General features: G+C 40.0%; 1 protein-coding gene across 2 annotated transcripts in view; it reads left to right on the forward strand.

The window, feature by feature from the left end:
• The first annotated feature begins 2,002 nt into the window (after nucleotides 1-2,002).
• Nucleotides 2,003-13,871, forward strand: part of MTPN (myotrophin) — a 41,606-nt gene continuing 29,737 nt past the window's right edge. Inside the window, exon 1 of one of the 2 annotated variants that reach the window (XM_059816439.1) lies at nucleotides 2,003-2,137. In XM_059816439.1, coding sequence (XP_059672422.1) covers nucleotides 2,066-2,137 — 72 coding nt within the window. In that variant the 5' untranslated portion in view covers nucleotides 2,003-2,065. The remainder of the gene's footprint in view (nucleotides 2,138-13,871) is intronic. The other variant, XM_059816440.1, reaches the window with a different exon arrangement.

Here is a 13,871-nt window from a genome sequence, read left to right on the forward strand (position 1 = left end):
GGGGAGAAATGTCCAACTAAACCATGTACTTTAGGTAACAGAACTTGTAGAGAAAGAGGGAACTGTGAAAGTTTTTCTGCTTCAATGATGAGACAGGAGTAAGATAACATAGGCAAACTGTTGCTAAAATCAAAAGGCTGGATTCACAGGCTAGTGAGTACAAATATGGCAACAGAAGTGTCCAGCATCGTTTTAAAAACTATGGGAACAACTTGGCTCCTTGATGCATATTCAAATATCTAAGTAAGTATCCAGAGTTTTAAATATGTTTTCACTGGACTTATTAACTTAGGACTGTTTAGTCTCTCTAAAAAAGAAAGAAATTTGATTTAGCTTATTAAAAAAATCCAAACTCACTTATCATTTCTGCAGACTGAAAATTAAGCGCTGAAAAATTAATATTTATGCATGTACTGGGAGCATTTACAAAACAATGCAAGCACACTTGACAATTTGTCTTTCACAGTTTTTTGTTTTCTTTTTCTTTAATGACATTAGGAAAAGGAACAAGGACAAAAGCATGTGTTTCAAAACTTCTCAGTTTATAAGTGAAATCAGTAATTAATCCAACTTGAAAGGGTATAGGTTTTTATGTCCTTGCAAGTAACGTTCTAGCTATTTCAACTGAATACCATTTAATCCCTGACAGGAATCCGCAAAGTCCTACATATTTAACATTTCTGTGGTTCAGAAATACAAAGAAAACACAGAAAAATCATGAGCTGTATGGCACCACCACCCCCCCCTTACAGATTTTCTTTGGCTGTATGGTGGAGTGCCCCCTCCTTCTCATTAAGAGCATTCCTGCCCTTAAACAGTATCTGTACATTTTCATACTGTTGCCAGAGTCACAGCAGAACAGCTCTAGCTCCAAGGGTGTTCAGGATGATGCTTGCCAGAGGGGGTTAGGAAGAGCAGCTGCCTGTTAGCAGTCAAGCATGATTCACACAACAGGCTGCATGTTCCATACGCAAAACATGTGGTTCCAAAAAACAGATGCAACCACCAAGTGCCAACATATTAATTAATTATCATATACTCCCTTTTATGTCTCCCCGCTCATGTTTCAGAAGCATTATGATAATTATTCACAGCATGTTCAGTGCCTCGGGTTTTGTACAACAGCTATTTAGACATTTAGTTCCTCAGTGGGAACAGATACTTAAACACACAGTTCCTCAGCCGGTTTGCAGGCAGGAGCCAGCGACCCGCCGCCCTCGCGAGCCCAGCGCGGCCTGCCGCGTCCCCGGCATGCCGCACCGTCCCGGGCAGAGACGCAACGCCCCCCACACATCTTCCGCAGGGTCCCGGGCACCGGGTGAGGTAAGTGTAGGGTTACCCAGGGCTGAGTTTCACAGGGCTCACCTCCCAGCCCGCGGCAGGCTCAGTGACCCCGCCGGCGAGCTGGCGAGACGGTTGGCAGGGCCAGGCGCAGGCCGCGGCACCATGGCAACCCCGGGGCAACCGGGGGCGGGGCCGCCGGCGGGGCGAGGCCGCGGGAACTTAGAGCGCATGCGCGGCGCCTCTTCTGCCACCCCCACCACCCGCGCCTCCCCCCCGACCCCGGAGCCGTCATACCCCCTCCCGCGGTATCTCCGGGAACAGAGGGACGCTTACGGTGGGCGCACGCGCAAAGTGGATTCGGTGGCAGTCTGCGGGCGGCGCGGACGGCGCATGCGCCCTGCGCCCCCCTCTCCCCCTTGGGTGCCTCGGTGGGGTGGGTAGGGGACCGCGGGGGGCGGGGGAGGGGAGCTGAATGGAAACCGGAAGCGGAAGCGCCGCGCGCAAGTAAACCGCTTTTCCCTTCAGTCAGGCGGATTCTCTCGTGCTTCCGTCTGCCCTCGTGCCCGGCCTCGCTCCGCGGCGCCGAGCCGAGCCCCAACCGCCCTAACTGCCGTCGGCCCGCGGCCCCGCCCAGCCCAACCGCCCGCCCGCCGGCAGGCAGCGAGCGAGCGGCCGCCAGTCGAGGAGGGGCTCCTGCCCTCCGCGCCGCCGCCCTCGCTCCGTGGAGGTGCTGCTGGCCCCTCGCCGCCTCGCCTGCCCGTGTCTCTGCTAGGCGGCCGCGATGTCTGACAAGGAATTCATGTGGGCCCTCAAAAATGGAGACTTGGATGAGGTGAAGGACTATGTGGCCAAGGTAGGAGGTGTCGTCGTCGAGGGCCTGGGCTGGGCGAGGCGACGCGACGCTGTGGGCTGAGGAGGGAGGGGTGTGCTTGGAGCCTTCAGGGCCCTCAGTTCGGGGGTTGGCCCGGTGGGGGTGGCAGGAACCGCGACCTGCCTGGGGACAGACTTTAGGAACTTTGGATGGTGGTGAGGGTCCAGGCGGTAGGGCGCGCTTCCCCTCCCCCTCCTCGCGGCCCGCTCGGTTCCTGGGCTTCCTCCTTTTCTCACCCGCTGCAATGCTGCCCTCCTGCCCCCCACTCGACCCTCCTGCATGCTGCTGAGGTTATTATATGTCAGTACGTGAAACTTTCCGGGTTGACAGCCAATATCTTAGTCCTGCCTCGCTGATCTGATGTGTATATGCATATGCGTGGCCTCGGTTTTGTTATCCTCCTTCTCTGTGCCTCAGGGCTCATCCTTAATAGGGTGATGCTAAGCTACCGGTTGTGTTGAGGCTTAATTCATTAACCTTTTGTGAATACCTAGTTAGGGCGAGTGCTACAGGAATGGTAGACACCTGTGTAATGGGTAAAAAGTCTTCAGCTACATTGTAGTATTTTTGGAGACTGGATTCTGTCCTCGTTTGCCTTCAATTGTCAGTGAGGTTTGTGGGAAAAGTGCATGTACATAAGGGCAAGATTCTGTTTCAGTGACTCCTTAGTGTTCAGGAATATTGTCTAGAAACTGTTACATCAGAGCAGAGGTTTACATGGAATTTAGCTATAATTACTTAAATCTCTGAACAAGTTAGTGATTGTCTTCGGGAGCTTGACACATGCTGACATATCTTGCTGTGATGACTTAAGTTCTTCCTACTCCACTTGTCAGCTTTGGTTGAAAGTTACCCAAACTTGCAGTGCTCTTGGCAAAAAGAAATGTGTGCAAGTACTTCCAGCTGCTTTAGTACAAAGTCCAACAGCTTAGTTTGAACAGTCTTCTCTGACAGTTTCAGCTAAGCTACTGGACTTTGCATCAAAGTGGCTGTGCACTCACATGCTCTGCTCTGTCTGTAAAGCACTAGAGGTAATAACTGGGAATAATATAATTATGCCACTTCAGCTGTTTGTTAAGGGTCAGGTACCTAAGTCTATGTAATAAAATTGGATACTACATTGATGTGTCTTATTTCTTCTCAGCTTTGGGGGCCTCCAGAGTGTTTCAGCAGCAGATTCAGATTCTAGCTACAGCTTTTACAGGAATTCCATATCTATCTGGAGAACTTACTGCACACTAGTGATTAATGGATCCTTGTGTATCTATTGCTGAGGCAAAAACTTTGGCAGTAAGCATCTTAAGTCAGTTTATATCTACAAGATCACTGCAGTACTAATTACAAAGCTTTTTTTATATTCCACTCTTCCTGAGTGGCACTGCAACTCATGTAGCAAATGGATTTATGTGATCATTCTTCATCCGCTTCAGTGCAAAGTCAAATACTTAGTTCCATCTGCTACTGAAAGATGATTGAGCCTGCCTGGATGATGCTGTAGTAAAGAGGCTGAAGGGCGTCATCTAACTGTGCTAATGAGGTAGAAATCCTTAATAGAGAGATACTGTCTCTGGTTAGATGATTACAGTAAAAGAAGCCTACAATCCTTGAACAATGAACTGTTTCTAATGTAGAAGGTGAATAAACTATGGGAATTTTCTGCTTATTTGTGACCTAATCTTGTTCATTTTTTCCCCCACTTGCAAATATGCTTTCTATCATCAGCTGTTAAGCATCCTACTTGCCAGTAACATAAGAAGTCTAATGTTTTCTTTTCAGTCCATTACGTTTTCTTGACAGATTGTGAACTAGTAAACTCTTAGCCTGGTTTCCTGTGGAAACAAGACTTAAATGAGCAAGTTTTGATTGACCCTCTTCCTTCCTAATGGTTTGCTAACTTTCTGGCTAATTTTCAGTAAGTTTTACAGGGGTACAGGTAGATACTGGTGGGTTTTGTGATACTAAATGAAGTAGAGGGAGGTACCTTCAGGGAAGAAAAGAGTACAGGAATGAGCTTATGTTTACCTCGCAACAGGGAACGTGTGTTGAGGAGGGGCAAGAGAACTCTATAAATCCTGTGACTGTAGGAGAAGCCTCAGATGGAACTTTACAACCTTGGTTCCTAAATTAATGAAATATGTGAGGGCAAGTCATGCTTTGATATTTGTAGTTCTCAGAAAAGTATCTTTTCTGTGCTGCATGTTCTCTTTCGAATGTCTTCCTTATCAGTTATATGGCTTCTGCTCCCTGCTGCTTTCCTGTTCTAAGTATGATTTAATGTTCAGGAATTTTACTTATATAAACTTTGCAGTAGTAGAAATTGCATCCCACATTACAGGGAGAGGAAGTCTTATATATCTCAGAGTCTGCATCTTCATAAAATTCTTTCTTGTCTGTCTTCCTGAAACTTTGGATTTCCAAATTCTCATTTGTTTTGTTTCTTGTTTTAGCCTTGTTTCCTCATTAGTTGATTGGAAACATACAGCTTTTAACTATAAACTTGCAGTTTTGCTGCCAATTACAACATAAAGGGTTTGACCTCTGATTTTGTTTCATATCTGAATGGCACGGTTTGAAATGCTAACTAGATGACCCTGGGCACTTTAAAAATAGTAGTATAAATGGATGTCATCAGTGAGGCTATAAGAGTTGAACTCTGATAATCAGTCATGGCTTTTCTTCACTTGTGTGTAATAAGCTGTGGAGGTTCTGTTTTTGGAGTCATTAGTATCTCTTTTTCATCTCAGATTTGGTTAGTAGCTACCAAGAGGAATATAGGTTAATGGCTCTAAGACTGATTCAAACAGCAGGCGAAACTTGAAGTATAATGTGAAAACCTTTCTGTTCAATGACATGGTTTAACCTCTTTAAGTAGAGAAAGTTTCTGCCACTTCAGCAGTTCTTGGATAAAGAAAGGGTGCAGAGGCAGAAGGAAGAGTCTCCATTTGCATTTTATGTATTTCCATGTAAAAAGATCTTGCATTCTCCTAAAGATACTTTCTTCAGAAAGAATCTTTCATGGAGTCAGTAGTTCTGAGGGGTGGCAATGGAATAGACAAATGCGAAATGATACTGCTTTGTTGATTAGCAAAAGAGATCTTAGTGCTGCCAGCCTGCGCATTTGGAAGACATTGTTGGCTTCTACTTGATAGAACTGCAAAAGATTATTTGTATAGTTTGAATAGTCCTGTAAGACTTACTTTTTTTTGTAAGAAACATCAGTCTCTGCATTTCTCAACTTGTAATCATGTCAACTTTTTCTTTATGGTAAGTGTTAATTTCTACTGAAGTGCTGTAGTTAGTGTGCTATGCTAGCAGTTAAGTATGGTGTCATCTATTTTTATGATGACTAGATTAAAAAGTAGTTTTTACTGTTTGCTTCCTTTGATGTCTTCAAAAGATGTCGTCTTTTGAATATAGCCAACATATGTTGGCTTCAGAGGTGTCTTTGCAGGAATTGAAGGGATTGAAGGAATTCTGCACTCTTCCCACATACATCCACGCAAATTTTTAAAATTCCTCAAGAAAGCAGAAGCTTTCATGGGAACAGATGATTAGAATGTGCAGTTAAATCGGTGAGGAGGACCTACGCAGATTAGATAAATTTGCTTCCCTCAAGGCAGGGAACAGGGGGTTAAAAAGTACTAGGTAGAAGAAGAGCAGGGTATATTAAGCCTGCAGAACTTCTTAATGTGAATAGTGTTTGCTCTTTTTCCTTTTACTTATCCTCCTTCCCTAGTGGAATGAGAAGCTGTACAATTTTTTTAAAGACTTCTGTATCAACAGGTACATACAATGTTTCCAATCAGCAGTAGATTTTTCAGGCTAAGTATAATTCCTGTTTGGTCACTAGGCACAAAGTTTTTGGCAAGATAAACTTGGATTTGTAAGAAAGAGGTTACAATAAATGTTTGTGCTAAAGTAATTTCATCTCCCATAGCGTAACTGAGAATTCCTCACTTCATGAGCTGCTCTAATCCCTTTACATCACTGCTTCCTAAACATACCACTGCTTACAGTTATGTTTGGTAACTCAACTAACCTAATACTATAAGAAGATAGGACAGTCAACAAAACTGGAAGCCTCAGATTTTTACTGCTGAGAGGACTGGGAGGTTGAAGTGATGGTAGGCTGTGAAATAAATGTTTTAGAAAGTATGTATACGCTATGCTTGCCCAGTAGGCATTTCTGGTGTGCAGTCTTGGTTTTTTGAATAACAAAACAAACAACACCAAAACCCTAGAGGACCTTCAATAACTCAGCAAGAAAACAGCAACTACCTATGCATCCTTCACAAAATTGTGATAGTACAGTCTTGCAGTTCTTTGGGATATAATGATGTTTGAATATGTCTTGAGAAATGTGGAAAACTTGACTACTGCAAAACTAAATGGGAAGAATAAAACAAAAACATTGTTTAGAAATACCTTTTTGAAAAAGAGGTAGCAGTTGGGTATAGTTAAGGTCTAAGTCTTGTGAAAAAGAGACGAGACTTAAATATGTCTGTAAGAAGAATGATTAGAATGGAGAAATAAATAGCTTTTAACTTTTGAGGGGTAACCTCTATTCTTTTGAGCGTCCATTGAAATGACTTCTACTCCTTCCGCAACACACTAAATGAAAACAAACAAATGATCACAATATGTGGGTGGATTACTTGAGTTACAGATTAACCATACCATGGATACATTGAAATTTACCTCGTCTCACTACGTTGAATGCTGAAGTGCACTTCATTATTAGGGCTACATTCATACCTGGACTGCCTCTGGTTTGGAAACAGTTTTCTTGCTCTTAAGTGACAGAGAGCATGAAAGCATTGCTGGATTACAGTGCAGTGTAACTATACCTCATAGTTTTTCCAGGAGCATATCAGGCCTAGAGTTGACCTGGGAGCTGCTGGACTGAGTTTATCCCCTGTGGAGCCTCTTGGATATCTCTGTATTGTAACTCCTCAGTCTTATGCCAATACTTGTACTATGTGAGTTTTTCTTTATCTGGAGTATTATAGGCCTTCTGTTATTTTTCTCTTTATTACTGTTGAGTGTGCAGGAGTGTCATTGCTAAAGATACAGGTTTGTTTTACTGCTTAGTTCTATTTAAATTGAACACCAAGTTTACATTTTGTAAATTTAAACATGATGAGCTAAACCTTTCTTTTATGAAACAAGACAGTTGCTTGCTACTGTAACCTGCTGTTAGCAGGTTCCATATTCATGTAGAGCTACTCTTAACTAAAATGCCCTTGAATGTACTAGAAAAACTTTGAGAAGAACACAGCATGGCAGCTACTTTTTAGTAGTGGGTACAATAAGATGTATGAGGTTGATGAAAAACACCTTTTTGGGATGGCTAATTAATTTCCCCAGTCTGATCCAAAAGAGTCTGAGGACATGTGGCAAAGGATTGCTCACCAATATTAATAGTTTATGCATCAGTTCTTTAAGTAGTTTATAGGAACAGCATGGAGTAACAAACTCGCCTGTAAACCTGGCATTGTGATGGAATGTATGACTTGCTTACCGAATGAACATCCCAGAATTCTCAAATCTGTCCTTTTTGTGAAGGTACAGTTATAACTGATTCTGAAGCCATTTTCATCTGAAATGTAAGTGGAGTTCATGATAAGACTGATCACAAATCTGGAACTTCTAAATATGGTAGTATCTTTCTGACATGTTGATGTTAGGCCTATGATCATTTTGTTCGTTCAGCTGGCTTCTGTGCTCTGAAACTCTTAGTGGCTTTAAGAGATTGTCTAAGTATGTGACTCATGTTTCACTTTTTTTATGCTTAAATAAAAAATTAAGTAGTTCCTTATTTGTTTCTGTTTGGGCTGTTCTTGTTATGCTGACTTATCCTGTGTCTAATTGGTGTTCGCTGCAGAAAGTAGAGTGTGATAAAAATCAGATTTTAATAAGACATTGAATGTAAATTTTTGCTGATGAAAGTTTTACTAACGTATTCCATTCCCTAAATTGAAAGCAAATTTTACCTCTGCCGTGAATATATCCTGTTTTGTCTGAGTTTGTGGTCTTTAGCGTATGCTTTACTAAGTATGACAGTACAAAGTTAGGAATAGGTTATGAATAACAAGCAGAGAATTCAGTGGTGTGAGGAAAATATTTACTTTTAGTACTCCTCCTTTTCTTCCTACCCTCCCTTATTCTAACCTCAGTTTTCCTTCTTGTCTCAGTTTTATCTTTACTAAATCCCTTGTTTTCCAAGCCTAGGTCATGTCTTCCAGTTCAGTTAGTTAATTTTTATTTCAACAGGAGGGCATATAGACAATGAGTTAAGCTTTCTAAAAGTCAAAGAGAACAGTTCTGCAGTGGTTTGTATTCTGGCTCCATTTGGAATAATAGGTGGAAAGTTGTGTTGTGAAGGTTATGCATTGAATGTTCACTTGGATACCATGGAACTGGTGAGTCATGTGGGCCACAAAAGTAAAAATACTGTATGAATGGATCTTGCAGCAGTGTCAAAATGCATAAATAAAGAATCCCCTGTACAGTTCGCAATAGACCAAACAACTTCTATTTGCTTATTCTGAAGGAGCATATGCTTAGCTGTTAAGGTATCAGGGCTTGAAGGTCAAATATTCTACCCAAGTTTAAGCAGACTTAGAAATGGAGGATTCTCAAGTCCAAGAATTTTTGAGACTGACAGGCACTTAAAGGTGTAGATAAAAGGTCAGAAGAGAAAACTTAGGAAAGATACAGAAAGCCAGGGAATGTATAAAATTGTATTGCTTAAGTCACATGTTCATTTTTTTATATGCATCCCCAGCTGAGTGTTCTTAGCAGGTTTTTTTATGGCTTTATGATTATTCTTGTTTGCACTTCTGAATGTGTCCAGACAAAAGTGTGAACAAAGTTACTTCTTTGTACCTAATTTGCACACTTCCAAAGTTGAAGGTTTGTATTAAGTTATTCTTAGTATTTCTGCCCCCCCACCCCCAGCAAAAGCTCCACCTTGAATGTTGTATTTACCAGCCAATACAATTCTGTGGAAAGAGACAGTTGTCATTTGTGTAGATAGATCTCCTGTTACTAGGACAAAAGCATTAGCTGGAATTAAGTGCCAATAACTGACCAGTCAGTTACACAACAATTGTTTTTCTTACAAGTTGCAGTTTCATCAGTTTTGAACAATTAGCTGTTTTTCTACTTTAGCTTGTTATGAGGAGGCGTAGATACAAGTTAGCACAGTTGATACTAAAAAGAGTTTGAAATCTTCATTGAATGCTGGACATGCTATTGGCTCTTTTTAATGCAAATTGATGCTAAAGCCTATGTTGACTGTGACCACCAATGGCAAGTTCTGCAATCCCATGCCAGAGATGGCGGGGGGGGGGGGGGGGGGGGGGGGGAATATTTCCCTTTAAATGTTTAAGGGACTAGTATCTGTGTTGCTGTCATGCAGTGAAGATCTGTAGCTCTCTGACTCAGAAAGCAATCAGTATTAATAAGTCCTATTGAACAAGCTACAGTTCTTGTCTTAATTCTCAGTTTGACTGGAATGTACTTGTGCTTTGGTTTTTTGGTGTTTGGGTTTTTTTAAAATGAAGAAAAGGACAGCAAATAATTTGATGTTATCCTGAAAGCTGTTGAAATCCTGATGAGGGAAAGTAGTAAGGGAAAGAGAAATATGGTCTTGTAAACTCATAATGCACATGCACGTGAATATGGCTTTGAAGTAGCTTGGGGGACTTGGGTTTTGGTGCTTTTTAGGACTTTGCCCATTTTTATGGTCTTTATTAGTCTTCTGTATGCAGTCTAATTCTGTAGTTCAGTACAGATACATAGTATGCCAAGGGTTATTGCATTTCTCCAAAGAAAGAATTTTTGTAACTTTCTTGCTGCAACAAGAATTAAAGTATGGTCTAGATTTTTGTCTTTGCTTATATACATTGCTGCCTTCCTCACTGGTTTCAGGCCAAAAGGGAAATGGTGAAATCATTTTACTTAGCCTCCAGCTACACTTTGAAAATCAAATAGAGTAATTGCATGCAGTGGCTAGTAAGCTGAACAGACTAAAGCATCACTAGAAAGGTATTCTGGAGATTTGCCTGTCATACTTCCAGCCAAAGTTCAAAGAATATTCTAAAGTGTATCTAATTATGGAGTCAGTTTATAAAACAGAGTTGTGTGCTCAAAGCTTCTTGTGAACTAAGATCAAGTCTTGATAATTATTGTTGAATGACTGATGCTTTCTTTCCCCAAGCTGCAGTAATTTATGAACTTGCTTTTTAACACACTTGTGGTCTACAAATCAGTGATTAGCTTCAAGGAGGAAGGATGAGCTGGAATGCCATTTGAGACAAGAGAGCGCTGTCCATAGAACAGTTACCATTAGCATCTCTCTTGTAAACTGATTTGTTAATGATGCTATAAATGCAAATACCATAAGCAATAAATGTTTAAAAAGGTTTTTATGTTTGTTCAAAAACAATTCCAGTACTTGAATCAGGTAATGCATTTGGGAGGAGGAGGTTTCAAGTCCTTGTGTAAAAAAGATGGTTAGGAGAGTTCCTGTGAGGTGAGATCTGCATTTCTGTGTATGCCCTGTGTAACAAAAACAAAAAAAACCCCTATATATTATATATATATTTCACAGGATCCTTTGTATTCAGGTGAGTCATTTGGGAGAATCTTTTTTTTTTTTTGCAATTGCTGACTTCTCAATAACTTCAATAATAGTATTAATTCTTCCTTGGCTAAAGGGATGGATATTTAGCATGGTTTAAAAAAACTTGAATTTGGCCTGTAATAAAGCGTTAATTATCTGTTACTTAAATTTGTCTTGGAGATAGTAACTCAACAGTAAATACATTTAATTTCAAAGAATGTTCCTTTAATTAGAGTGTAACATGAAATACAGTCTTTAGTTCAGTTCTTGTGACAAGTTAGTAGACTGTTGAAGATGCTTTAGTAAATACAGTAATTCCTGGTGAAATCTGGAGAAAATAGCTTAACGTTTGTAGATGGATTATTTAAACTATAAAAGTGCAATATCACGATTAAGTTTTAATGGAAGTATTACAGGGAAGCTAAATACTCCAAGTGTATATAATTAGTTTACAGAGCCATACTGTGGATGTTAATGCATATGGGTTTTTTAAGTATATACTGCTTACAAAGCAGCATTTATTTTATGGATTTAAGAATAGCTTTTCTGATCAAGTTTTTTACTTCCATGCTTTTTTTTTTCCATTATTCCAATCATCAGCTGCTTCAGCATGTCAACAAAAATCTGCGTTAAGGCACAAAACTTCTAGGACTTGTTAATACTCATTTTGATAATTCATATCTTTTTATGCATTGATGTGTGAAGAAAATGTAAACTCAAAGTGCACAGGAAAATAATGCCTGTTAATCTTAGATGAAAACTGATTTAGAAGCTAAGCTTCATTGCTTTGGGCTTGACAGAACACTTGATCTTGCCTTGGACATATCCTTTGTTCAGATTCTAAGAGAAGTGAGTGATGCTTATGATGCTAAGCCCCAATTATAACACAAATTCAGTATTTGTTTAAACTATAGCAGTAATTTCTGGAAGATAGTACATATCTTCCTGTTTATCCTCTCATATCTTCATGATTGAGTACAACTTTGACTTTGTGAACTCATATTGATTATTGGGGGGGCGTTAATTATTGTTAGTTTTTAGATCATGCATAGAAGTCAAAATATCCAGCTGGTATCTATTGAAACTGAAACCTAATAGCTGGTGCCTGCTGTTCTCCTAGAAGGAAAACAGTTACTTCCTGTGCATTCTTTGGACAACATGTACTGAGGATTTTAATACAGTGTTAATGTTGGGGCTCTTAGAGTAACTGAAAATGCTTTAATTCAAAGCTGGCAACTAAGTGCAGATTGGATGGTAATGGCTTTTATTCTTTGCTCAGTTGGTTAACTTTTGGAGCAATGATCTAATGATGGAAATAGCCTGAATCCTATTACTAAATCTTTGGATTGCTTTATACTTGAACGTAGTATTTTACTCTAATACAAACTTAGTGGCACCAAGGAAGTGAAGCATGGTACAGTGTATTTTTATTTGTCCAAACTTGCTTTCAGAATTCCGTGACTAGATGATCTGACATATTAAACTTAAGTTTGTTTGAAACTACATGACCAGGTGTTCTGTAGATTTTTTTCTATTTTGATAGTGTCATCTGTTGTCAGTCTGCTGATGGTGTAGTACTGAATTACTGAGACCTCATCTGACTTCTGGTTTAAGTATGGTTAATGTCTGCTGTTTAGCAATCATCTGGCATGCATGTGGGCTGGAATATTTCTGCTTTGTATACCCTTAGAGTGGGTATTGTCCAAATCAGATCAAAATGCGGCAGTGTTAAAACATAGAGTCTGGCCAATCACTTCTAGAGGAAAAACCCTTTTAGGCCAGCCCAGTGTTGCCTGTGAAAATGGACACTGTGCTGTGTTCAATGGATAAAATACTTAACAAATCCTTTTAGACTGAACATTAGTTTTATGTCAAGTGCAGGTATACAGTCATTAGATCTGGCTGTAATCCCTTAAGAATTAGTAGTTAAATGGTTTTATTTTTGTTTGGGTCCCCTGTATTGTGTCTGATAGACAAGCCTTGGTGCTTAAAGATTTTAACTTTAATTCCAAATTCTAACAATTCTTTTAAGCAGAGGTAGCTAAGAAAGCGTGTCTAATTATTAGCTGTTTTGGTTCATGATCTAAAATAGTTAGCACACTAACGTTGATCAATTGAAGTAGTACTCTGGACAGAGAGTCTCTTGTTAGAAGTAGTAATACCTTTGTCTGCAACAGCTTATTCTGTCAGAACTAGTTGCTGCCGTTACTCTGAGCTGTTGCCTAACTAAGAGGCAAGTGCTTTTGGATAAAACTTTTAAATAGGAATTCATAAGAGCTAAGAGAAGCTGCAAAATTGGTCCCTTCATTCCTGTTTCATCACTTGCTAATGCAAATAGTGAGTAGTTTCCACTATTTCTCACTCAACTCTTGGACAGATTAAGGATTTAGAGGGGAAAACAACTGTTTTCAATAACGCATATATTTGATACATCTCTGAAGCTGGGATTGTAGCACAAGTTTCTAAAAGCTGTAGCTAGGAAACAGTAGGTTCATTACTGTTCTACAGAACAACTTGTGTGTCAGGTTTGTTTGTCTCTAAAAATGCTGATACAACAACTGTAGCACAGATGGCTCAGTAGTTCAGTTTATTTAGCAGTTGTTTCTGGAATCATATTCTTTTGACTGAGACAAAGGACTTCAGATTGCATCTGATTATGGTGGATAAGCTAGATATTTGTTAGTGGTAAACAAGTAAAACCTGAAAAGTATGCTTGTTAAATACCTTTTTATTGGCTTAAGCCAAATAAGTGTAGGGGTGCTTATAAAAGCTTTTCAGAGTACTTTAAATACCATATCAAGACAGGCAAAATCCAGCATAAGTTTCATAATTAGTTTTCTTAACTTGTGCAGAGCAAGTATTGGTGTTATCAGTAGCAGTTGAGGCTTCTATCAAAGTAGAGAATTGCAAAGTAGATACCCATTTTTTTTAAAAAAAGGACATCTACATCTGTCTGCTCTGGTTGTAGAACTTGTTGCAAAATGCCAACTGGAGAGACTCATGCTATCATCAGAACAGATAGGTCTTTTTGATAAATCAGTGAGGGTCTTCTAGTGGGAATGTTATGCTGAAATTCTTTGAGTAGCC

This window comes from Gavia stellata, chromosome 4 (assembly GCF_030936135.1).
Source record: "Gavia stellata isolate bGavSte3 chromosome 4, bGavSte3.hap2, whole genome shotgun sequence".
NCBI classification, from domain to species: domain Eukaryota; kingdom Metazoa; phylum Chordata; class Aves; order Gaviiformes; family Gaviidae; genus Gavia; species Gavia stellata.